Source organism: Indicator indicator, chromosome 28 (genome assembly GCF_027791375.1).
Source record: "Indicator indicator isolate 239-I01 chromosome 28, UM_Iind_1.1, whole genome shotgun sequence".
Lineage (NCBI taxonomy): Eukaryota > Metazoa > Chordata > Aves > Piciformes > Indicatoridae > Indicator > Indicator indicator.
In genome coordinates, this window is record NC_072037.1 from 366,801 (window position 1) to 390,633 (window position 23,833).

At 60.6% G+C, this 23,833-nt stretch overlaps 3 protein-coding genes across 6 annotated transcripts; 1 reads left to right on the forward strand and 2 right to left on the reverse strand.

The window, feature by feature from the left end:
* The first annotated feature begins 2,335 nt into the window (after positions 1-2,335).
* EDF1 (endothelial differentiation related factor 1) lies at positions 2,336-5,848 on the forward strand. 3 transcript variants are annotated; one of them, XM_054393295.1, is made up of 5 exons: positions 2,336-2,422; positions 2,577-2,628; positions 3,706-3,866; positions 4,464-4,557; positions 5,311-5,848. In XM_054393295.1, exons 1-5 carry the CDS (start codon positions 2,345-2,347, stop codon positions 5,370-5,372), a joined length of 447 nt encoding a protein of 148 aa, XP_054249270.1. In that variant the 5' UTR covers positions 2,336-2,344; the 3' UTR covers positions 5,373-5,848. The 3 variants fall into 3 exon arrangements, with proteins under 3 accessions (XP_054249270.1, XP_054249272.1, XP_054249273.1); XM_054393297.1 differs by having other exon boundaries at positions 3,706-3,812; XM_054393298.1 differs by having other exon boundaries at positions 3,706-3,803.
* Positions 5,849-7,786: 1,938 nt separating this feature from the next.
* Positions 7,787-18,215, reverse strand: LOC128976092 (apical endosomal glycoprotein-like). Its single transcript, XM_054393210.1, has 28 exons — positions 17,981-18,215; positions 17,515-17,667; positions 16,814-16,987; positions 16,459-16,599; positions 16,052-16,197; positions 15,844-15,928; positions 15,485-15,613; positions 15,099-15,245; positions 14,806-14,900; positions 14,361-14,519; positions 13,582-13,666; positions 13,069-13,221; positions 12,864-12,971; positions 12,551-12,682; positions 12,155-12,285; positions 11,949-12,054; positions 11,414-11,530; positions 11,124-11,258; positions 10,881-11,011; positions 10,581-10,797; positions 9,962-10,099; positions 9,752-9,873; positions 9,545-9,635; positions 9,181-9,327; positions 8,748-8,882; positions 8,364-8,491; positions 8,155-8,269; positions 7,787-8,058 (listed from the first exon to the last, which is right to left on the reverse strand). The coding sequence occupies exons 1-28, from the start codon at positions 18,213-18,215 to the stop codon at positions 7,787-7,789; spliced, it is 3,927 nt and encodes a 1,308-aa protein (XP_054249185.1).
* A 4,128-nt stretch (positions 18,216-22,343) lies between these two features.
* On the reverse strand, positions 22,344-23,450 carry PHPT1 (phosphohistidine phosphatase 1). 2 transcript variants are annotated; one of them, XM_054393506.1, is made up of 3 exons: positions 23,300-23,450; positions 22,922-23,046; positions 22,344-22,499 (listed from the first exon to the last, which is right to left on the reverse strand). In XM_054393506.1, the coding sequence occupies exons 1-3, from the start codon at positions 23,448-23,450 to the stop codon at positions 22,407-22,409; spliced, it is 369 nt and encodes a 122-aa protein (XP_054249481.1). In that variant the 3' UTR covers positions 22,344-22,406. The 2 variants fall into 2 exon arrangements, with proteins under 2 accessions (XP_054249481.1, XP_054249480.1); XM_054393505.1 differs by having other exon boundaries at positions 22,922-23,048; positions 23,296-23,450.
* Positions 23,451-23,833: the final 383 nt, after the last annotated feature.

Below are 23,833 nucleotides of genomic sequence, written 5' to 3' on the forward strand. Positions count from 1 at the left end.
GCCTGCTGATGAGGGACCTGGAGAGACAGCAGTGCTTGGCCTGGGATCACCTTGGGCCCCCACCCCGGGGTCCCACTTTGTGCAGTCAGCCACCCACACTGCCACCCCCTGCACCACCAGAGTCTGGCGAGGCCAGAAGCCTCCAGTCCCTCGGGGTGAGCCCTTTGGCCATTTCAGGTGGTATCAGGCAGTCACTCACCTGCATGCAGAGCGCCATGGCCATCGCACATTCCACAGCACCTGCTCGGAGGGCAAGTGGACACCGAAGGCTCAGGAAGGGACAAGCAGGACCATGGCAGTTTCAGTTTAATCAAAAGAATAAATGATGTGAGGGGAAGCACAGGCTCCCACCACGTGGTGGTGAGGTCAGCACGAGGTGCTTTTTGCAGGGGAACTTGCTCTGTGAAAGGTCACAACAGGTTTTTTTTTTTGTCTGGAGTCCCCAACCTGTGAGTCTCCCTGGCTCAGCTCATGGGCTGGAGGCTAATGGAGCCTTCTCTGTGCTTGGGAGGAGGCAAGCAACAGGGCTTCGGGGCTTCACCGCCTCCCACACTAGCAGGGCAGGGATGGTGTCAGTCTCACCACACGGGGAATTCACCTGGCAACGGGGAAATCCTCCCTGGCAAGAATGATGATGGCAAGAAGCACGATGAGCCTGCTGCTACCCCCATCTCTCCCAGTAACTCAGCGGTGAGGGCAGCATGGGAGTGGAGCTGGTGGAATGCAGAGCAGGTCAGAGCAAGCTCGCCCTGGACGGATACAGTACCATGGGCTGAGCTGGCCATTGGGTGAGCTTGGGAGGGCACGGAGCCATTTATGCAGGACCACGTCCTGCCCAGGCACCCACCAAGCTGAGATGCTTCACACAGGGCGTGGACAAGCCATTCTGGGGGGTTGTGTGCTGGGGATGAGGCTCATCCTTGTGCACATCGGCACCAGCCTTAGCACGATGCAGCTGCCCTGGGATGGGCACTGCTGTGTGTCAGTGCTGGCACTGCTTCGCTCCCTCTGCTGCAATGCTTTTTCCTGGCACAGTTGCACCGCTCTGAACAGCCAGCATGAAATCCTCTACATTGCCCAAGGTTGGTGTAATTCAGCCAAGAAAAACGCCTCTCCATTTTCTGATCGTGACCCTTCCAGCAGTGCCGGGGGCAGGCTGACCTGTTCCCAAAGAGGCAGAAAACCATCAGCCATGTCCTACCTGCAGCGCCCAGGACGGCGACCGCCGGGGCTGCTCCGACTGAACCTGCTGTTGGAACAGCCCGGGCCGAGGAGCGAGTCTTGCAACACAGAGCAAGGCACCTTCGCAATGTTCCGCTTTCACAGCCCAGGTTTCCGCTGCTCTCTCCCAAGCTGCCTGGGCAGCCACGGCCAAGCGCGCCGAGGTGTCAGGAGCCACAGGGCGGCACTGGAGGAGAAGCCCCCGAGCTCTCCCGAGGGCTGAGCAGTGCCCGGCTCACCCGCGACTCGGGCACCAGCCGCTCCTCCCGCACCCTGTTGCCGTGAGGAGGGTCTGCAAAACCACCGCCAAGGCTTTGCAGTTCCATCGCCTCCCGTTTCAGACACGACGATAAGGCAGTCAGGGCTCTTCTGTCTTTACTGCAGAGCACTGGGGCGAAGCGGCGGCACAACTGAGGCATTTTACTGTCTCCCGCCCGCCTTCCAGAGGCAGAGCTTTACCCTGACACGCCACCTTGCGCAACTTTGCTACCGAACGGAGACAAACTGCTCAATCTTTCTGCCAAGCGCCGTGCCCGCGGTGAGAGTCGTGACTGCCCGGGGAGCGAGACTTCTGCTGCGCTTTGCGAGAGGCCCGAAGGGCATCCCCGGGCCCGACGGGAAGTGGACGGCCCCCGCCCCGCTGATGCACAGGGCAGGCTTCGGGAAGACCCCACGCCCGGCTGCCAGCAGGGCGGGTCCTCAGCATCCCGTCCCAGCCTCTCGGGGGCGGTCGTACACTGGGGCTCGGCGGAACAACAAACTGCCCCCCACAGCCTGCCCCGCCATGAACCGCCACTGCTTCATCCAGCTGAGCGCGGCTATTGGCCAGAGCTTCTGACAGCGCCGCAGCCTAAGCCAATCCCTCATAGATACAGGCTTATTGGCAGTGGCAGCAGCCTCTCAGAGTGCTCAGGCCTGTGCCAGCCCTCCTCTAGCCTTGGGTATGCAGTAGCCAGTCGAATGGCGAGCACGCTGATTGCTAGGCTCCTTTGCCTATTACGAGCAATTTCGTCACACCCGGACTGCCCCTCCCGCTGAGGCCGCGCCGCTAATGAGAGGCCGCCGCTCTGGGGGCAGGCATTGGGCGGTGACGGGAGCCGCGGGCGGGGTAGGAGCTGGTGCCATGGCGGAGAGCGACTGGGACACGGTCACGGTGCTGCGCAAGAAGGGCCCCAGCGCGGCCCAGGCCAAGTCCAAGCAGGTTAACGGGTGACTCGCGTCAGGGAGCGGGGGAGCGGCTTGGGTCCGGGTTTTGGAGCTGAGGCCTGGGCGAGCTCTGAGGCTGAGGCCCGGCTGTTGCTGAGGGCACAGCTCGGGTGGTGGAGCGTTCACTGCGGCACCTTTTCTCTCCCCAGGCGATCTTGGCGGCCCAGCGGCGCGGAGAGGACGTGGAGACTTCCAAGAAGTGTGGGTATCCTGTGACTTGCACTGCGGACGCGGGGGTGGCGAGGCCCGGGGAGCCCGTCCCGGCGGGCGCCGTTCCCTGGTAGCGGTGCGGTGTGAGGCCCGCCCGGCCTGCCCTCCGGAGCTGCTCTGAAGGCGGTCTCTGGAGGAGGGAATGCAGGAGGCAGCAGCCCCTAGACACGCCAAAGGTCTTCCTAACTGGGACCGCCTAGACCTGAGAGCCGCCAGGGGCGTGGGGATGCAGGGAGCACTTCCCTGTAGCTGGCTCCAAGTTTGTGGTTGCCCAGAGTTGAGTTCTGCCCTGTGACTGCAAAGCTTTTGGAAGAGCTTTCCTGATCACAAAACTTAAACTCCTAGTGTTACCAGCTCTTGGTGGTGGTATATGTTTAAGGATTTCAGTGGCTGCTTATCTTCTGTAGCATTGTGCTTTCAGAATTCCCTGTTTCCTCTCTGATGCACATTCTCAGGTTCTTTTGCTGTAGGGTAAAACTATGATGGGTGGAAAAATAGATCCTTAAATGAGGCTTAGTCAGCGTTACCAAAAGGCTGAAGGTTAGAGACTAACATGATAGAAAGGATCCAAACTATGACTTAAAGACTGACTAAAATGAGACAAAACAAATTACATGGTTTTGAACTTTAGGCTTTCAGTAAGGCTGGGTCTGGTTAAAGTTTATTTACAGAAGGCATCAGAAAATTGATTAAAAGCCACTTACTCACCCTGCCCTATACCTGAGCAAACATGGTTCAAGTTAAAATATTAACCCTGCCACACTGCAGCACAATCATGGAGCCAAGTGTGAACATTAAATTCCTGAGCAGTAGTGAAATCTTGGAGTTCAGCTGTGAAGTGGAGAAAGGGGAGGGCTCTGCGTGGCTGTGTTTGGATGTCGACATTAACAGGACTAAGATCACCTTCTGTGATGGGCAAAGTTTGTCTGAGATCAGTGCTGGTGCTGGCAGGTTGACATCTTGAAAGCTTCCTGGGTGCTTAGGAAAAGCACTTTGCTGTTTCTTTGGCAGGGCTCGGAACCTTGTTGTGTTTGTCCTTGGTTCTCTTTGTTGTTGTGTGAATGGCAGGGGCAGCAGGCCAAAACAAACAACACTTCATTACAAAGAACACGGCCAAGCTCGACCGAGAAACAGAGGAGCTGCACCATGACAGAGTCCCCCTGGAGGTGGGCAAAGTGATCCAGCAAGGCCGGCAGAGCAAGGGCATGACGCAGAAGGACTTGGCCACTGTGAGTATGGCTCATGGCCTGCTGGTTGCTGCTCTCCTCAGGCAGGTTGGGGCACCTGGAGGTGAAGGTGAACACTTCCAGTCCCCTTGAGGGCAGGTGCAGTAGGATGTACTGTGAGCTGGAAGCTGGGTGAACACGTCTGGGACTTGTTCTCCAGGTGACTTTAGTTATGTAGGAAGGGTTTGAGGGCTTTATATGTGCAGCCCTTCAGCATGTGCTTGCTGTGGCTGGTGAGCTGCTAGGAGGCTTTTCTTTCCTCCTTCCATCAGCTTGGAACCGATGGGAGGTTTTTGTACTGTCTGAGCCTGATGCAGCATTCAGAAGCTTGCTCCTGTCCTAAGGAACAGCACTGTGTAGTGTGACTGCTCCTCCTGGGAGGCTGAGGGGAGCAAGGCTGTCCAGGATGGGTGCCACCATTGCTGTGACACTCAGATAGCAGAGGGAGGTGGTGCTGATGGTGGCATAAGCCTGAAAGCAGCACTTTGTCTTCTGATCCTGGCTTAATTAGAGGCTGTTACTTGTCTGAGTCCTGGGGGCTGGTGCTGCCTGTCTGCCGCTGTCTGGAACTGGTGTTTGAGACTCCTCCTCCCTTTTCAGAAAATCAATGAGAAACCACAGGTCATTGCTGACTACGAGTCAGGAAGAGCAATCCCCAACAACCAGGTTATGGGCAAGATTGAAAGAGCCATTGGTGAGTTAAGAAAGGAGGTGTCAGAAATGGGGACAATATTTCAGAGCCTGGGAGGGGTTCAGGGTTTTTCTGTGGGTTCTTCTTTCCAGGTCAGGAACAGTTGCTGGCTGTAGCTTATTGTGGGTTCAGTGTCATTAAGATGTGCTCTGATAAAACATGGATCTGCTGACTGAAGGCAGAGCCCTTTGTTCCCCTTTGTGCTTCATCTTCACGCATGAGTCCATGCCCTGGGCACCAGCCCTGTATGCTGTCCCCCAAAATCAGTGAGATGCAAGATGCTGAGCCCTGTGAAGGCCTGGTTGTACCTGGGAAAGTCTCTTGCAGTAGCTAGTGTGATGTTACTGTCCTAAGTTGGCTCAGATTCCATCTTCTAGGAAGGTGTTTGGTGTGCAAGTGAGAGCTGGAACTTGGACTGAAACTAGTCCTAGAAGCTAAAGTAGTTTAGTTTAGATCCTGACTGTGGGTCTGTCTGCTTGTTATCCTAGAATGCCAGACTGGTTTGGGTTAGAAAGGCCCTTTAAAGTTCACCCAGCCCAACCCCCCCTGTAGACACCCCCAACTACAGCAGGTTGCTCAGAGTCCCAAGCAATCTGGCTTGGAATGGTTCCAGGGATGGGACATCTTCTACCTCTGGGAAACTTTTGTTTGTGTGTTCTCTTCCTCAGAGCAAAAATTAGAGGAAATAAAGTTCCTGGGTGAATGCTGGAGTGCTGCTGGCAGCTGATGGTGGTCATCTCCTTTGTTTTATTCCAGGCCTTAAGCTGCGTGGGAAGGACATTGGAAAACCACTGGAAACAGGCCCCAAAGGGAAATGACAACAAAGCCTCGAAATCAGTTTGCTCAGACTGATCTCGCCGGGCTGGTTCTCCTCAACCACCAGAGGCTCTCTTTGTATTGCCAAGCTGAACAAGAGGGTTTCAGACTTGCTTTGGGGGGGAAATCTGCTGAATCTGTACCTGCTGTAAAAAGGCAACCTTAAAGAAGCGATTTTCCTGATGTTTGTTGTTTTTTCTTCCTCCTTTCCAGAGATTGAGGAACTAAACCCCAAAATACCATACCTGATTTGCCAGAAAATGTCTTGGTGTTTAGAAACAGCTCTTCTTGAGGCACTGGGGGTGCTCTGTCACTGAATTGGAACAATGTGGGTGGGATACGTTATATAGAAATAACTTGGGAGAGCTGGGGCCTGATCAGTGTCTGCATCTGAAGCCATGAGTCGCTCACCTGCTCACAGTGGTATCTGTCTGTTCCCTCCAGCCTGTTTTGAAGAGATCTCTAATAAAGTTTGATATCCTCCAGTCGCTCAGGGTAGCTGCTGCCTGTTTACCAGCTGCTGGTAAATGCTGTGGTGGGTGTGATTGGAGCTGCAGCAGCCTCTTCCTTCTGGAGGTGTGAATGGGGTTCCCTGGAGTGTCTGAGGTAGGGGGGAGTGCTGTCATAGCCCCCCCCCCCAGCTGCTCTGCTCTGCTGCCCTTGGGGAGCACTGCAGCTTTGGCCTGCAGCCCAGGGATGAAGTCATTGCTGTGCTTGTATCCTGGCTGGAGGTGAATGGAGCCATTGGAGCTCTGCAGAGTGAGATGGTGAGTTTGGTGTTTGGGTGAAGCCTGAGCCCTCTCTCTTGCCTCTGCCCTTACCCAGCCCCCACAAGAACAGCTTTGCTGAAGGCTGGGTCCTGCATGGTGTAGCTGTGGGGAGGGTTGTGAGAAAGTGGTGCAACCTGAATGGGGCAGAGCCGGCAACTGCAGCAGAGTGAGAGGGAGAGCAGGCTCTGGTCACAGACTGGCAAAGCAGGATGTCCTGATCCTTCTGCACAAGCTCAGGGGCTGAGGAGGGTGGGATCCTGCATGCTCACAGCCCCCAACAGGGGCTGTTGGCTCTGGGTGCAGGCTTGGCCAGGGGCTGCTCAGGAGCCATGCAGTGTTCAATGAAGTTTTGAAAGCTCTGGGGGAAGAGGACCTAGGCTGAGGGGGCCTGGGTGTGGGTGCCCATTCCCTGAGCCCAGACTGTGCTCAGACATTGCCTTTCCCAGTGGCATTTAGATGCAAATTGTGTTCAGACCTCAGCTCAAGCAGGCAGGTGGGCACCGTCATCAGGGCTGCTCTCTGCCTTTGGCTGTGCTGTGTGGTGTCCTCTCTCTTCTCCCTACTTTCCAGGCCACCTGTGCACCCTCCCCACACCCCTGTCCAAAACAGATAGAAGTGCAGAATGGGTTGGAAAGGGACTCCAAAGGTCATCCAGTTCAACCCCCTCTGCGGTCAGCAGGGGCATCCTCAACTACATCAGGTTGCCCAGAGCAACTGGGCTCTCTCCCTGGGTGGCTCTGTGCCCTGAGAGCTCTTGGGCCTAAATTGTAGTGTGGCTTGTGCCTGGTGCAGCATCTGTGGTTCTGCCCAGCTGTGGGGAGCCCAAACCAGGCAGGACCCTGCTCGGCTGAGGGTGGTTGTTGTAGGAAATGCCTGCTGACAGCAGCTATGGAAGCAGAAAGTTCGTGTTACAAAAGATAAAAAAAGCTTTTCTCGCGCGGCGGCAGCGGCACAGCCCTCTGCAGGCCCGCGCCCGGGGACAGCGCCCGCGGACTGCACCGCGGCAGCTCCGCGGTGTCGCCGACAACAGGAGGCGGCTGCTGGAGTGTGAGGTGAGGTCTGGCCAGGGCGATGCTCTGCCCTGCGTCCTCCTCGGCGGCGTGAGTGGGCAACCGCGGCTGCTGACTTCAGACTTAATTGCCCTCCTTTGGCTCTGCGGAGATATTGACCTGGTCCTGCGAAGGGAGGTGAGCACGGGCCGGTTACCGGCGGCGGGGGCTTTGTCTCGTTTGAAATTCAGGGGCTTCTTCCAGGCCGCAGAGGGGAGAAGCTGCATGCAGGCCTGCTAGCACCCCAGGAGAGGAACCAAGCCTCCAGCATGCCCCAGGAGCTTTCTGGCTCCCTTTGGGACTGGTGGCTCTGCAGGAGGCTAGGTGGGACCAAACCCTTTAAAGCAAACTGTAGCTTAAGCTGCTTCTCATGGTTTTGAATTGCTGGCTTGAAGAGGTTAAGCAATGTTTGCATGATCCACTCTGTGCAGGACTCTGGGGAGGAGGATTGCAGCCTCAGCTCTTTCTGGAGCAGCTGCCTGATGGCAGAAGCATCATTTCTAGGGCAATCCTACAGCTCGTGGTCACTTGTTTTACAGCAACCAGATAAGAGGCAGAGCCCTTTGCACCTCCCTGATGAGTTGGCCAACTGTGGGCTCAGGGGGAGCCCTCAGGAATTTGCTGAGCTGTCAGGAAAAGGCTGTTTTGGAGCAGCTGGGGGCAGGCAGCAGAGCCCTTCAACCCTGCCCTTACATCTCGGAAGGTGATGTTGTCAAAGCCCTGGGGAGTGTTGGTCTCTGCCGGTGTCCTCCTGGCTGCCCCTCGCTGCTTCAGGCAGTACCACCCTGCAGCAGACACCAGAGCCAGGACAATGATGGCCAGGAGAAGACTGAGCACCACCTGTGCCACAGGGGTGCCAGGAAATGTGTCTGCAGGGAGAATAGACTTGATCCACCGTTCCTGCTAGACTTGATCCACCATTCAGGGCACCCCAGCGCCCTCCATAGCCACAGCCAGCCCTGCACCTTCCACTGGCACATCCTGGCTGGATTGGCAGCCCTCTCTAGCACTGTACATGATGTCATCCAGTGCCACTGTCCCCTCCATCGGCCACCTCCATGTGGTCATCTCGAAGATGATCTGCGGGAGGAAGAGGGGATCTGGGAGGTGATGCATGGGGAGGGCAACTGGCACCCCCAAAGGGCACCCTGCACCCCAGGGTGGCCCTGCTCACCTGGAACTCGCTGGGACTCTGCACAGGCACCACACTGCTCTGCCAGCCCTGGCTCTGGTGCCCAGCCACAGTCCACACCATGCGCTGCCCTGCCGTGCTGCGCAGCATCACCCGCAGCTCCCCGTAGGCTGCAGCATGGCAGGGGACAGGCAGCCTGATAGCAAAGGCCACCTGCACCCCCTATAGCCACCAGGTCCTTCTGGTTGTGCCACCCTTTGCTGGGATGGCAGTGCCCAGCAAGAATGGGCCACCCCCACTGCACAGATGGAGATGAACCAGAGCTTCCAGGGGCCCACAGATGGGAAGGAGGTTTGCAGCCCCTGAGCAAGCCCCCTGCTCCCATCATGGCTCCTGCCACCCTCCTCCCTGCCCTGCAGCACTTACAGAGGTGCTCTGGGATGTCCATGTGGTACCAGAACCGCAGGCAGGAGTCGGCAGCTGCGGACAGGTGCTGGCTCTCCAGCCGGGCAGTGGTGCCCCCTGGGCCCAGCACAGAGGTATGGAAGTGCACATAATGACCTGGGTGGGCAGGGACAGAGCACAGGGTGTTCCCCAGGTCTGCAGCCCACCTTACGCATCCTGTTTCCCGCCAAAATGCTCAGAGTGATGTCCAGAGGACTGCACACAGCCCCCAGCCCTGCTTCTTCGCCTTTGGAACTGAGATGTCCTTCTCAGAAGGAGGGACTGGGATGCTGTGGAACCAGGTCCCTCTGGGACATACTGAGGGGCACATTCATGGATGACCCCATTCATCCCCTGCTCCTCATCCTCACTCCAGCCATTCCAGGGTGCCCTGGGAGGGATGGATGCTTCCTACCATTCTTTGTGCCCAGGGTGTGATCCTGCTCGGGGCCAGAGTACTTGGCAAGGGGCACTGCACTCTTCCAGTCCCAGGCGAAGCTGTGCATCTGGGGGTCCAAGGGGCTGCTCCAGCCACACATGTCCTGCTCGAAGTCACAGGATGCTGGGAGGAAAGGGGGGGCTGTGATGCACCCAGTGCTGCAGACACCCCCAGCCCCCTCCCCACCACTGCCAGTGTTCAGTGGCCATGGCAGAGCCGTGATGGATGGGATGGGCTGTCCTCATCCCCATGGCTGCATGCCCCCATGGGTACCCCATTCCCCCTTGGGGGGCACATGCCCCCTGCCCAGTGCACGGTGCCCTGCAGTGGGGGCTTTCACCTGGCTCGGGGCAGGCTCCATCTGACACGTGCAGGTCATCCAGTGCGATGTACCCGTGGGCACCCCCAGCTCCCATTGCCTCGAACGTCACCTGCCAGGGGGGTGGGAATGGTGGCATGCTGAGGCTGGCAGGCACCATGCACCTGTCATCACCTCCAGCCTGTCCCCTCCTAGTCACAAAGTCCCTGGCACCCTGCCCCATCTCACCTGCCAGTCCCCATCAAGCTGGATGGTGATGTGGCTGCGGTGCCAGGTGCTGCCCTTCATGGTGCTCACAGTCATCACCTTCCTCCTCTCCCCACTCTGCTCCACGAAGACCCCAAGGGAGCCTGTCCAGGGTACCCACCATGGAGGAGGGTATGCCATGCAGGACCCCACCCATTCAGAGGTGCCCACTCCAGGGGTCACAGTGCTCACCTGGGGTCTCAGTGCTCAGCTGGTGCCAGAAGGTCAGGCACTGGATGGGTGCAGAGGGCTGGTAGAGCTGAGACTTGAGGGCAACCACATGCCCTGCAGGCAGGGAGGCCCTGCCCGTGCTCACTACCATGTAATGACCTGGAGGGGAGAAGCCCTCATACTGCAACCCCTGCCTGGCTCTGATCAAGGGGCACCAGACAACCACTGGGCTGGGGATCCCCCTCTGGCTGGGGATCCCTTCTGGACTGGGAAATTCTTGGTTTGGGAAGTTTCACTGTTGGGGAGCTCCATACAGGAGTGCCCTCTGCACATCCTGGGCAGAGCAGGCAGGCAGGGTGCAGGCAGGGAGGGCAGAATAGGAGCAGACAGGGCTGGTATGGAGGACAGGAAGGGCACTCAGGCAAGGGCAGGCAGGGTGCTCAGTGCAGGCAGACAGGACACTCAGGGCAAATAGGCAGAGCAGGGAGGAAGGCAGGACACAGGGCAGGTGGAGCAGGCAGGGCAGGCAAGGAGGGACAGGGATGATCAGCACAGGGAGGGAGGGCAGGGACAGCAGGCAGGATGCTTGGGGCAGGCAGAGCAGGCAGCAGGGCTCCCCAGTGCGCAGTGGCCGCAGTACCTGTGGCCGTGCCGGTGCCGTGGTCGGCCGCGGGGCCAGCAGTGCTGCCGGTGCTGTTGCTTTGCCTCAGCCACGTGTGCTGCCCGCTGGCGACCAGCCCGCAGGCGTCCACCTCGAAGGAGCAGGAGAGCTTGGCCCGGCAGGGTCCCTCTGTCAGCACCAGGTCATCCAGCGCCATGTCCCCCAGGAACCTGTCCCTCAGGGCCTCGAAGGCCACCTGCCAACAGGACAGCAGTGTCACGTGGCCCTGTTCCCCAGCAGCACTTGGTGGCACAGGGTGGGGAGAGCTTCCCCCCTCACCCGGTACCGCTGTGGGCTCGTGGTAGGCAGCGTTGCCTGGCCCTGGTGCCAGATGCTGCCCTGGGTCCCTTGCTGGGTCCACAGCACTGTCTCCTCTCCTCCCTCCAGCTGCAGCTTGAGGTTCAGGGTGCCTGGGCAAAGGGGAGCACTGGGCAGCTGTCCTGCTCTGCTGGGGGCCCTGCTGTCCCGCAGGGAGTGGGGCCCTGCTGGGGCATCCCCAGGAGGGTGCTCTGAGGCTCATACCGATCTGAGGCCCAGCCAGGCAGTACCAGAAGGAGAGGCAGCGCTGGGTAGCTGTGGGCTCCTGGTAGTAGGTGATGAGCTGTGCCCGCTGCCCACGGCTCCATGGGGCAGAGGGGTCTGCAGCCAAGAAGTATCCTGAGTGTTGGGGACAGAGGAATGAGTGCTCCAAGCCCCCCAGGCTGCCCCAGCCAAACTTGCCCCATGCACAGGGCACACCTCAGCCCTGGGGCAGGAGGCTGCAGGGGGACCTGGGCTGCCCTGTGTCCCTGGGAGAGGAGCCAGCTCCTTACCCGAGCCGGTTGTGTGGTCAGAGCCCTGCCCTTGCCCCACGCTGTGGACCCATTTGAAGTCACTGGACTGATCCTGGTACCAGCCACACATACCCCTCTCGAAGTTGCAGGAAAGCTCTGTCCAGAGAGAGAGGTGATGGTGGTGAGGGAATGGGGATAAGGAACCCAAAAGCAAACAGGTCCCATAGATGTCCCCCTCCTTCTGCTCCCCCACCCCACTCCCCAGGTTCACACCATGCAGGTGTCCCACAGCAGGATGTGTGCTTGGCCCTGGCCCCAGGGCTTCATCACCGTGGTCCTGTCCCTGGGCTGGGGACAGGGTGACAGTCACCACACAGCCCCTGTGGGAGCATCATTCATCTCTGTGGGTGGGGGACCAGGGTCCCCTCCTGCTCATGGCCACCCTCCTTGCCCCATGTGCCCCAGGCTGTACCCACACGCCCAGGGCTGTACCCACATGCCCCAGGCTGTACCTATGTGTGCCCCATGCTGTACCCACATGCCCAGGGTTATACCCACATGCCTCAGGCTGTACCTGTGTGCCCTGGTGGCCCTGCACTGCTAAGGCACTGCACAAACTCCACGTTGTCGATGGCAGCACTCCCTGAGTCCTGCAGATCCACCAACCCCAGCAGCTCAACCTGCGGAGGTGAGGAGGTTGCAGTGAACCCAGCCTGCCTGGCAGCATTGGCACTGCCCTCCTGGCAACCGACAGGCCTGTCCCTCTGCCCCAAACTGTACCTGGAAGGGTCGTCTCCTCTCTCCCAGTGGGACACTGACATGTCCCTGGGTTGTGTTGCCATGCCCCTGTGTGTGCCAGGCCAGCTGGGTGGTGCCAGTGGTGTGATCCCAAACCCTGATAGCGAGGAAGCCTGGCACAAGAGGTAGTGTGGGGCCTGCGGGCACTGGCAGCCCCTCGCCACCCTCTGGGACCCATTATGGCCCCAGCGCCCCCCCAGCCCATGGTCACAGGGAGCAGGGACACCCCACCTCCAGGATGAGGCAGAGTGGGGCTGGGAAAGGCAGCAAGGGAGGGCAGGGAGGGCAGGGATCTGCCCTGTGTCCGGGTTGGGACAGGGAGCTGAGCTGGGGGGGACTGGAGCAGGCAGGGCAGCCTGGGGTCGGGCAGGGGCTTACCCTGGGAGCCACTGTGGATGTGGTAGCTCAGCTTCATGGTGCAGGCAGGGCCAGAGGGGCCGAGCAGAGGGGTGCGAGCCTTCGCGGCATCCACCATCTGTCCTTCTCCTGCCTGGAGGGTCAGGAAATCCCCTGGGCACGGAAACACTCTGAGAGGCTGGGACAGGTGCCCTGCATCCCTGGCAGCACCCCCAGCACAGCACCCTGCCCAGACATCACCCCTTGTAGGGTAGGAGCAGGGGGGCCATGCACCCCGGGCTCTGCTGCAGTGCTGGGACCATGAGCATCATCTCTGCGCTGGGAACAGCCTCACCTGTGAGGGTGGTGCTGCTGTGCTCCGTGGCCTTCTGCACAGCCCAGCGCAGCCTCCCCACGCTGACATCGTGCCAGCCCCCGGGCCCTGCCTCAAAGGTGGTTGCTCCTGCAAAAGCCCAGGCTCAGCCTCACTGGCACCCACATTCCCTGGCTGTGCCAGGCAAGGGGTGCCTGGGTCCCCGCTGTCCGCCGGTGGTTCTCACCGCATCTCTTCTCGTCGGAGCCACCAGCACAGCTTGCAGCGAAGTTGCAGACCAGCTCTGCCCCGACGCAGCCTCCGCCCTCACAAGCCACCTCCCCAGCCGCGCAGGGGCCGGCGGCTGCCTGGCTTGGCAGCAGGATTGGAAATGGAACACCTTTGGAATCGAGAGCAGCGCTGAGAGGAGCTTCAGCGCTGTCATCCCTTCCAGCCACAGTCCCCTGCCCATGAGCATGTCCCCAGTCCTGTCCTGCCCTGCCTGCTGCCACCAGCCTGTGTGACACGGCTCAGGCAGGAGGGGATGGAGGGTCACAGCTGCAGGATGAGGACAACGGGGAAACTGGGCTGCAGGTCCTGGCACAAGTGCTGCCCTGTTGCACCCAGGATAGTCACTGATGAGCAGAGGGATGGGCAGGCCCTGCCCTGGGTCCTTTAGGGATGGTGCCATGGGCAAAGACTTCAGCAGACCACTGCTTGTGCCAGAGCAGTGGTGGGGGATAGCCACCTTCCAGCTCACCCTCCTCTCTCATGCAGCCTGCAGACAGGATCAGGTCATCAATGGCCACAGCCCCTCCACTGCCAGCCACCCCCTCAATCAGCACCTGTAGTGAAGCACCAGGCCACCAGCATCAGCATGGGGGCTTGCACAGGCTGGAGGGGCTGAGTGATGGCACTGGGCATGGCAGGGACACCAGGGAGCTGTGGGGTAGGGGCAAGCCAGCTCCTGTCACTGGCTGCCACAGGCTTCTCCTGGGAAGGGGCTCAGTGGCAACAGGGGAAATGCTGTGGGCTGGCAGGGCCATGGTGGGCTTGGGGTGATGGTGCTGCCCCTGCACACAGACATGGCCTGTGGCTGCCCAGGGCTGCTGCTGGGGTAACCTCAGGATGCCACTGAGGTGTCCCTGGGATGAGCTCCAGGATCAGCTTGGAGAGGGCGGGGTGGTGTGGGTGGCCCTGAAGGACAGCAGATGGGGTGGTGGGAGGGCATCACAGGTGACAGAGGAAGGCATGAGATGATATGGGAAGACATGAGGTGACACCGGATGGATGAAGACACAAACCCACCCCTCCCCCTTCACCAACCTTCCAGCGTGGATGGCTGTGGAGGTGTGGGCACAAGAACGTGAGGGTGGCACAAAAAGATGAGGGTGGCATATGCCAGCACCAGAAGCACAGCTCTGCTTTGGTGTTTGGTTCCCAGTTCAATGCTGATTCCATGGGCATGTACCTTGTGGGTGACCCTGTGCCCCTCACCCTGCAGACTGCCCAGCTTGCCCCAGCATGGCACCAGCTCACCTCAAAGCTCTCTGTCACTTTGAAGTCCACTCTCTCCCGGACCCAGCAGTTGCCTAGGTCCCCTCTCCTCTCTCTCACCAGGTGTGTGGTGGTCTTGGTCCTGTAGGAGATGCTGAGGCTGCTTGAGGCTGAGCCGTGGAGGTGGCAGTACAGCACGAGCTGGGCATGGGGAGTGGGATAAGTGAGCCCCAAAGGTGTTATACAGCCCCCTGCAACCCACAGCATGGCTGCCACCCCATGAGGTGCTCCCAAAGGGTGGGGCTGGAGGAGGTCAGAGCTCCCAATGGACACCAGAGATGCCACCAGACCTGCCCCCAACCCCTGCAGAAAAAGGTCACCTGCAGCTTCACACCAAAGTGGGCATCACCACAGCTGGAGATGGAGACCCCATCCACCACCACCATGCCCACATGGGCTCTGATGTGGGGTCCTGGCTGTGACTCACAGAGCAGGAATTATTGGCCTGGAAAGTTGGACTGCTGAGCTTGGCTGTGCCTCCTGACCCTTTGCCCAAGGTGCTGCCCACACGGAGGAAAAAACCTGCAGGAGAAACCAGGCAGGGGCTGAGTGGTGCCAGGCCAGGTGTGCAGGTGCAGGATGCTCTTTTCCTGGCACAGCCTTAGGCCAAGCACAGGTGTGTGTCACCCCAGGGGCAGAGGGCACATCTGCTCTGGGGCCAGTGACACCACAGGGACCTGCGCTGGGGCTCCCCTGAGGTGCTAGTGCCCAGCCACCTACCTGCCCTGCTGTTACTGCTGTGGTCCCGGGTGGGGATGCCATACCCACAGCCCAGGTTCAGGCTCCTGTTCCTCTCCCAAGCTGGCTGCTCAGCCTCTGCCTTCCAGCTGCAGAAATCTTTCTCAAAGGAGCAGAGAGTGAAGGACTCTGGGGAGGGAGGGAGAGCAGAGTGATCCAGGGGCAGGGTCCCAGCCCTCCTCCCAACAGCAAGACCTCTGCGATGGGCTGGGCTGCTGCCACCTCTCCACAAAACCCTCAGGGTAAGTTTGCCTCTCTGTCTGCACAGCCATGAAGCAGACCTGGGGTGAGCCCTGCCCACGGCCTGGCTGTGTCCCAGCAGGGCAGACCCTCAGCCCCGCTGTGCAGCCGGGGCTAGGAATGCTTACTGCACTGCTCTGCATCCTCATCCGAGCCGTCCCCACAGTCGTCGGTGCCGTCGCAGAAGCGATGCAGTGCCAGGCAGGAACCCTGCCCGCAGCGTCCCTCCTCCTCCCGGCACTCCTGCCGCCCGTGCCCTGCGGCAGGGACACAGAGTCACCGAGGGGCCAGCGCAACAGGGACCCCAGCGCACCGGGGTTCCCCCCACCTCCTTCCTTGGGGCTGATCAAGGGACACTTTCCCTGCTCACCCCATGCTCTGGCCAGGGCAAGGTGTCCCCAAGACTCAGCAGGCAGTGGGATGCAAAGCCCAAACCAGCCAACCGGGCACCTGGGAGCACTCTCATGCCAGAGGGTGCAGGACTTACCCTGCAAGCCGCAGTTCCTGAAGATGATGTCATCGAGTGCCAGCTCTGCCTTGCACATGGGTGGTTGTGTCAGGGAGAAGATGAGCTGTTGATGAGAGAATGGGGATGGCATGAGCTGGGCATCTTCCTGGGCATTCTTCTCTCCTGTGCATCACCTGGCCCCAGCTTGTGGGGATGGTGCCCTCGTACCTTTGGTGTCTTGTCTCACCTGGAACTGCTCTGTCACCCGGCCTGGGTAGGCAACCAGCTGGTGCCAACCCTCTCCTTCATGCTCAGGGCTCTGCCACAGCCCCACCACCTCATCCCTGTGTGCCATGGCCAGCTGCAGCACCGGACACTCTGTCTGGTTGAGCCCTGAAGGGAGCCCCAGAATGTGACCCTTTGCACTGGGCAACCTGGGGTACCCAAGGGCATGAACTGAGCCCTACTAGCTCTGGGGCATGGAGCTGGGACCCCTGGGCCTTGCCAACTCTGCTTGCAGAAAATGGAAGAGGCAAGCAGGATGATAAGGACCCATGATGAGCTACTGATGGCTCTGCCTCTGCCATGGGGGCAGATGTAGTCTTGCCTCCTCACTGCCCCCCAACATTGCTTCCCTGTGCCCATCCATGCCACCATGGGCACCCTCACCACTTCCTGAGAGGTGGTACCAGGCCCTGATCTCGCATGTGGCAGCTGCTTCCTGTAACACAGGTGACCTGAGCCAGGCTGTGGCCGTGGTCTTTGCCGGCGGGGACGTGGTCACCATGAACCATCCTGGGGAGCAGAGAGCAGAGCAGGGGCTGCAGGCCCATGAGATGGCACCAGAGGTGTGGATGGCACTGCTCCAGCCCCACCATGGGTCTGCTCCGTCCCCTGCAACCTGCAAGGTTAGGTGTCCTGGCACCCCAGTTTCAGGGTACCCATGGCCCAGAGGTGTTCTGCTGTGGGTGCCTGGAGCCTGCACACTAGCAGAGCATCTCCCACTTACCCAGGTTGGTGCCCACGGAGTGGTCTGAGTGGGGCCCTGTGCCCCATGCAGCCAGGTTGGCCTGGCCCCACACCCATCTGTAAGTTGAGGTGCTCACATCCTTCCAGCCACAGTCACCTTCCTCAAAATCACAGGTGAAGGGGGTGCCCAGCACTGCTGAGCCCCGCAGGTACCCTGAGGGTGGGAGGGCAGGGTGGTAGGGCAGGGCTGAGCTGGGTCCACCCCAAGGACCTGTACCCACCCTGGGGACCTGAGACCCCCTTCAGGGACCTACAATCACCCTTGTTGACCTGCACCCACTCAGGGACCTACAATCACCCTGTGGACCTGCACCCACCCCAGGAACCTGCACCCACTCAGGGACCTACAATCACCCTGGGGACCTGCACCCACCCCAGGACCCTTGATCTAGGGGTCCTGCACTCATCCCAAGGGACCTGCATTCACTCCAGGGACTTATGCTCAACCTCAGGACTTGCACCCACCTGGAGGACCTGCATCCACCCTGGGGTCCTGCCTCCACCTTGGGGTCCTACCTCCACCCTGAGGTCCTGCACCCACCCTGGAGTCCTGCACTAACCCTGGGGTCCTGCACCCACTCCAGGGCCTTGCACCCACAATGCCCCCAGCTCCACCGCCTGGTCTCACCCCCGGAGCAGAGCCTGGGAGGAGGACCGGGGCCGATTTGCCCTGGGACTCACCGCACTGGTTCTCGTCGGAGCAGTCGCTGCAGTCGCAGATGAAGTTGCAGAGCTGCTCGGTTGCACTGCTGCAGCTGTTGACGACCATGGCCCTGCCCGGGAGGACAGTCCCAGCTGTGGGACAGACAACAGGGCTGAGAGTGCCACGTGGGTCTGGGCACGGTCCCCGTGGCAGGTGGCAGAAGGCACACGTGTCTGGGCTCCCTAGCCTGGCACCCTGGTGGGACGAGCCCTGCCCTCTCTGTGGCACCATCCCTTGGACAGGGCACCCCCCACCACTGCCCTGGCACCCCGAATCTCTACATCTGCCTTGTCCCACCAGCAGCCCCCGTGCCCTTTGGGTGCCAGAGTCCAGCAGTTTTGGGGGAAACAAGAAAATTTGGGCAGTTTCCTCCCCACTCCAGGCAAAGCCATCAGTGATTCCCAGCCCAGCACTGGTGGCTCCTGTGCCCACTCACCCCTGTACCTCCCGGACTGACCTTTGCCAGCGGAGCCCAGAGGAGGGGTTTGGAGCTGCCTCTGCCCTCCGCCGAGCAATGCAGCTCCCCCCAGAGCTGGGAGAAGCAGCGATCCCCATGGGAGCCGAGGCCAGGGAAGGCCGGAGGGGAGAAGCCGGCTCCCTCCCTCCCCGCAGCACGACCCCCGAGCCGGCAGAGCTCACCCAGCAGCAGCGCGGCCAGCAGCACCTCCTGCACGGCCATCTCAGCCTCGGGCACTGGAGCAGTAAAAGGGAGATGGGAGAAGCCACCCCGTGAGCCCAGCGCTGGAATCTGCCCCCCGGGACCTGCTCCGGGTTGGACTTCAGCCCCGCCGTTATCTGCTTCCCAGCCCAGCAGATAGGTTGTGGGGAGGAGGTTTGCTATGTCGGCACAGGTCACCCTCGGTCCTGCTGCCTGGCACCACTGCCAGCATCACACGCAGCGATCTGGCAGCTCTGCATCCCCAGGACACCTTTGGCAGCTTTTCTTCATCAGCCCTCTCCTTCACCCACCCTTTTCCAGCCAGGACAAGGTGCTGGGTGCTGTTCCGACCAGGCTGGGGCCAGCTGGCACAGCCGTGTGGCACACACCAACTCGAGGAGGGACCAGGCTGGTTCTTCCAGCTGAGCCAGCTGTGCTGCCAGCCCTGGGAGGAAGCTGGCACTTCTGCCAGGGGTGTGAGGGCTGTGCCATGTCAGCTGCCCGGGCTGCATCATGTCTAACCACAGGGAGGAATAGCTTCAGAGCACAAGGAGGGAGAGCCTTCGGGTGCAGGGCAGGGGCTGGCAGTGGGGAGTGCCCTGGCCAGGGAGCGTAGCTGTGTGGGGCAGCAGTGGGAACAGGGTTCAAGGATCGACCCCAAGGCAGGAAAGGCATAGTGGGGTCATGATGGCCCCAGGCAGTGGTGAGCTGCAGCAGGCAGGGTGCTTAGGACTGCTTGGGCTTTGAATTCAGAACAAAACCTAAACAGTCTGGAGCCTTGGGACAGGCTGGGAGAGGAGTCAGGGACAGGCAAGGATGTGCAGGAGGAGCAGCCTGTCCCAGCATTGCTGGCCTTGCCAAAAACTGGGGCTCCAGTGCATCCCAGCCCCGGACACACAACAGGGGCAGGCAGAAGGGGCTCTCGTCTGCCCAGTGTGGGCAGAGCAAGCTGGCAGCCTTCTGCCCTCCCACTGCCACATGTGGTCTGTGCAGCAGCCACTTCGGGAGGGTACCCAGGGCCTGCATAGAGCCTGGCAAGCTGCCTGCAGTGCTCCTTCCCCAGGCTCTCTGCAGGCTCTCTCCAGCCCTTGCCCTCTTCCCCAGCTCCTGAGGGCCCAGAGGTGCCACCAGCACCCAGTTCAGGATTTCCACAGGGTGAAGGGACACAGCTCTAGGGCCACAACCAGGTCACTCCTGCAGCAGAGCAGCTTGGGCAGAGCCCCAGGAAGGGCTGTTCAGACTGGAAGCAATGTGACTTGGCAGTGAGACCCCTGCGTGGCACCACCAGAGCTGCCTGCTGATGGCAACCACTTCCACCTGGAAGGGAAAGCTGCTGCCAGTGTTGGCACTGCCCAGGAGGAGCCTCTGCTGCTGGCAGTCCCTGTGCATGGACACTGGTCCCCATTGCCACAGGCTGGGTGTGGAGTTTTCTCCCCTCCTAACAGCTGCCCTTGGTGGATTGCAGCTCAATTGCATCAGGTGCAGTAAACTGCATGGCACAGCTCCTTCCCCAGCGAGGGCCTGGGCAGGCAGCCCCATGCCCTCCCAGCCCAGGCACCTTGGGGCTGGCAGTGCCTGCAGCAGGAGCCCTGCCCCTCCCCTGCTGCCCACAAACCTGGCAGGCCCCAAGCAGCCTCCTGGGTACCCATGGCAGGTCTCAGCCCTGCCCTGTGCTCAAAGGAGACACAGGGCAACACTGGGCCCCTGGTATGGAAGATGGGGGCATACTGGAGCTCTCTAGCCCGGGACTGTTATGATGATGGACTGAAACACCCAGGAGGCTGAGAGCTGGAGCTGTACAGCATGGAGAAGGTGCAGGAAGATGTCACCAAGGTGTACAGAGAGCTGGCAGGAGGGAGCAAAGAGGAGCCAGCCTCTGCTGAGCACCGAGTGGCCCAGGAAGGGCTGAGAAATGAGAACAAAGCAGGGCAGCAAAATATCACAGGCTTAAGAATTTTTTGCTTCCCATGAAAGTCATCAGTGAGTTCCTAGGGGTTTGCATCTATGGAGATGCCCTAAACCCACTTGGCCACAGCCCTGAGCAACCTGTTGGAGTTGGCCCTGCTGGGGGAGGGGAATATGCTGGGCATCTCCAGAGGTGACTGGAAGGGAAGCTGTGCTCTGTGTGACTGCTGCAAGGCACTCAGCCCCACCAGCATACAGTACACAAACTGACTGCTGGGTGACAATCACCCCAAGGTGGGGGAGATGAGCAGCACATTGCAGGAGCTATTTCTCCAGAGTGGGCTCAGTGTAACCTGTTCCATGTCCTGGGCACCTCCAGCTTTCTTGCCCCCCCCACTAGCTTGCAAGGCTGGTGGGCACCATCCTCCACAGCAGACACAGCTCCAGCCCCAAGCCACCAGCCATCTAGCAGGCTCTGCACCCCAGTCTGGCCCATGAAGCTCATCCCCATCCATCCTGATCTACCTGGGTCATGGAGGACACTAGGTCCAGAGGAACCTAGACAGGCTAGAGAATGGGTTAAGGAGAACCTCATGAGGTGAAGTGCCAGGTCCTGCAGCTGGGTCAGGGAAATCATTGATATTGATCCAGGCTAGAGGATGAAGAGATTGAGAGCAACCCTGCAGAGAAGGACTTGGGGGTGCTGGTAGAGGAGAAGCTGGACAGGAGCCAGCAATGGGCACTGGCAGCACAGAAGGCCAAGGGCAGCCTGGGCTGCATCCAAAGCAGTGTGGCCAGAGCTGGAGTGAGAGGATCCTGCCCCTCTGCTCTGCTCTGGGGAGACCTCACCTGCAGGGCTGTGTACAGGTCTGGAGCCCCCAACACAAGGACATGGACCTGAGGGAGCAGGTCTCGAGGCAGCCACAAAGACAATCAGAGGGCTGGAGCAGCTCTTCTACAAAGACAGACTGAATGAGTCAGACATGTTCAGTCTGGAGAAGGTTCCAGGGAGACCTTAGAGCTGCATTTCAGTATCTGAAGGCGACCTGCAGGAATGCTGGGGAGGGACTGTTCAGAAGGGCTTGGAGTGACAGGTTGGGGAGCAATGGTTTGAGGCTGGAGCAAGGGCAGTTAGGTTGGACATCAGGAAGGAGTTCTGCACAGTGAGGGTGGGGAGAGACTGGAACAGGCTGCCCAGGAAGGCGGTGGAGGCTCCATCCCTGGAGACATTCAAGGTCACACTTGATGCAACTGAGCAACCTGCTCTAGTTGGAGATGTCCCAGCTGACTGCAGGGGGCTGGACATGATGCCCTCAGAGGGTCCTTCCAGTCTGATGCACTCTGTGGTTCTGTAACACTGGGCACAGGGGCTGAGCTTCAGCAGGTGCTGCAAAACCTGTGCAGCTCTAGGTACAAAGGACTCTCTCTGGTCCAGGCTGCTCACATCTCTGATGGTGAGGGGAAGGCAGGGAGGCAGCAACAGGCACACCCCATGTGGAACAGGGCTGGGACTAGGCGAGTGAGGTTCACCAACCCCAGCTTGTCTGTGACAGTGTTTGAGAGATCTACCTGGACATGCACCTCAAGCTGTCCTGCACTGAAGGCTCCAGCAAGCTTTTCCCAGCATTCCCACTGTGCTCCTCACTGGAAATACAAGTAAAATCTCCCTGAGAAGTACTGAGGGACAGGAGCCAGCCCTGGCTGTCCAGAGGGCTGAGGTCAAGGAGGAGGCTCCACCCCCAGGCATGACCAGGCATGCTCTTCCAAACCATGCTCCCTCCCAGCAGGTGATGGAGGTGTCCTCTCCCGCCCCACCCTCAGGCATGAGGACACATCACTGTCTCTTCCTCTGCCTCAGTCATTCTCAAGGCTAACCCTGACACCCCTTCTGCTGTCCCCACCCTAGCCCCTGCCAGCTCTGGCGTCAGGCCCTCCATGCATGGCTGGAAACCTCAGAGGTCACTCCTGCTGCAAGGGGATAGAGGCCAGCCCCGGAGCTGTGAGCAACTGTGCTTCCCAACATGTTTAATTCTCACATACACCTGGGGGACAAAGCCCCTGCCAGCAGCAAGGCTGGGGAGGGCACCTGCCAGCTTCACTGAGGCTGTGCCATGCCAGGGAAGTGGGAAGTGCCTGTGGAGTGCAGAATTCCGGCAACAGTGCAGAACAGGTGAGCTCAACAGGAAGGGGAACCAGAGGAGCCCAGTGCGCTGCCAAGTGCTGGGAGCCTGCTGTCACCACCCTGATGCCAGATTCAGCTGCATCAGCTCCAGGCTGGTGCCAAGGCCACTGCCTGGCCAGAGCGAGTCAGTAGCCTTCATCCGCCCATGTGACCTCGTAGTCTGGGTACTTGGCTTTCAGCTTCTCCGTAGTCACAGAGTGGTCTGCTCGCCCGAAGCCCTGGCAGAGGAGAGAAGGTCTCAAAGTAGAGCTGGTGTGGTCACCTCCCCAGGAAGAACTCAGCAGACCCTCAGGGCAGCTCACTGCAGCAGCAGCCACAAGACATCACTGAGACTGTACTTGCAGAGGACTGACGTGCTCCAACTCCTCTGTGGCAACGGCTCAGACCGCAGGCAGCTCAGCCTGGCACCCAGGCAGGGGGATGGTGCTACCCTGGAGCTGGGAAAACCAGCACCAGTATCACCCATAGGACTTTCGCGGGGTCGCAGGCACCCCTAGGTGGCACTGCTGCCGCCCACCTCGGCCCTTCTGCTCCCGGGGGGACGCGGGGCCGGCCCTGAGCTGCGGGACCGGGCAGCTGTGATGAGGCAAGGTGAAGCAGCGTCCCCCACTGGGTCCCCGCCACTGCCGTCTTTGCTTACCACCGAGTACCCGTAGACGTGGATCTTCTTTTCATCGGGGCGGTGGGAGAGGCGGCCTCCCCCCAGGCACTCACAGTCCAGGCCCTGCTGCGCCAGTTCCTGCGCCGTCCGCTCGTAAATGTCGGCTGCGGGGGGAGGCAGCCGTGGGGTGGGGGCACGGGAGGGGACACCGGGGGATTCCGCCTGAGCCCCCAGCCAGCACCCCGCGGACGGGTTCCCCCGGGGCTACCCCTCGCCCCCCTCGGTAACAGCGGGACCAACGAGAGGGCGAGACAGGCACCCTTGAGCTGCCGCACCGGGAATTCCGAACTTCCCCTCACAGTCGCTCCCGGGCCGCCCCCAGCCCGGCCGGCGGTGCCGGTGCCCCGCGCCCCTCACCGTGGTAGTCGGCCCAACCGTGGCCGCGCACGACATCCTTCCCAGGGCCGCCGGCCGCGCGTACGCGCACCAGCACGTACTTGAAGACGCCGTCGCCGTCGATCTCAACGTCCGACACCCGCGACAAAACCCCAGCCTCGGCCTCCGCCATCGCGCCCGCACCTTCCTGGAGCAGCCGTCCAAACCGCCAACGAGTGCCCAGGCCCGCCCCTGGGCCCGCCCCTTCCGGCGCTGCCGCCAACCAGCGCCCGGTCCCGCCCCTTCAGGCGCCACTGCCTACCGGCGCCTGGTCCCACCCCTTTCGGCGCCGCCGCCGACCAGTACCTGGCCCCGGCGATCGCGGCCCGCGCACAGCCGGGAGTGTCGCCTCAGCAGCGCCCGGGGACGGTGCTGGCCCTCTGAGGGGATTGCGGTCTGCCAATGGCGGAATCGGCGGCAGGGAGGGGGGAACTCGGCTGTGGAGCCGTGCAGCGGCACCTGCCTGCAGGCGGGCGGGCAGCAGGCGGGGCGAGCAGTGCTGCGTGAGCCCGGACT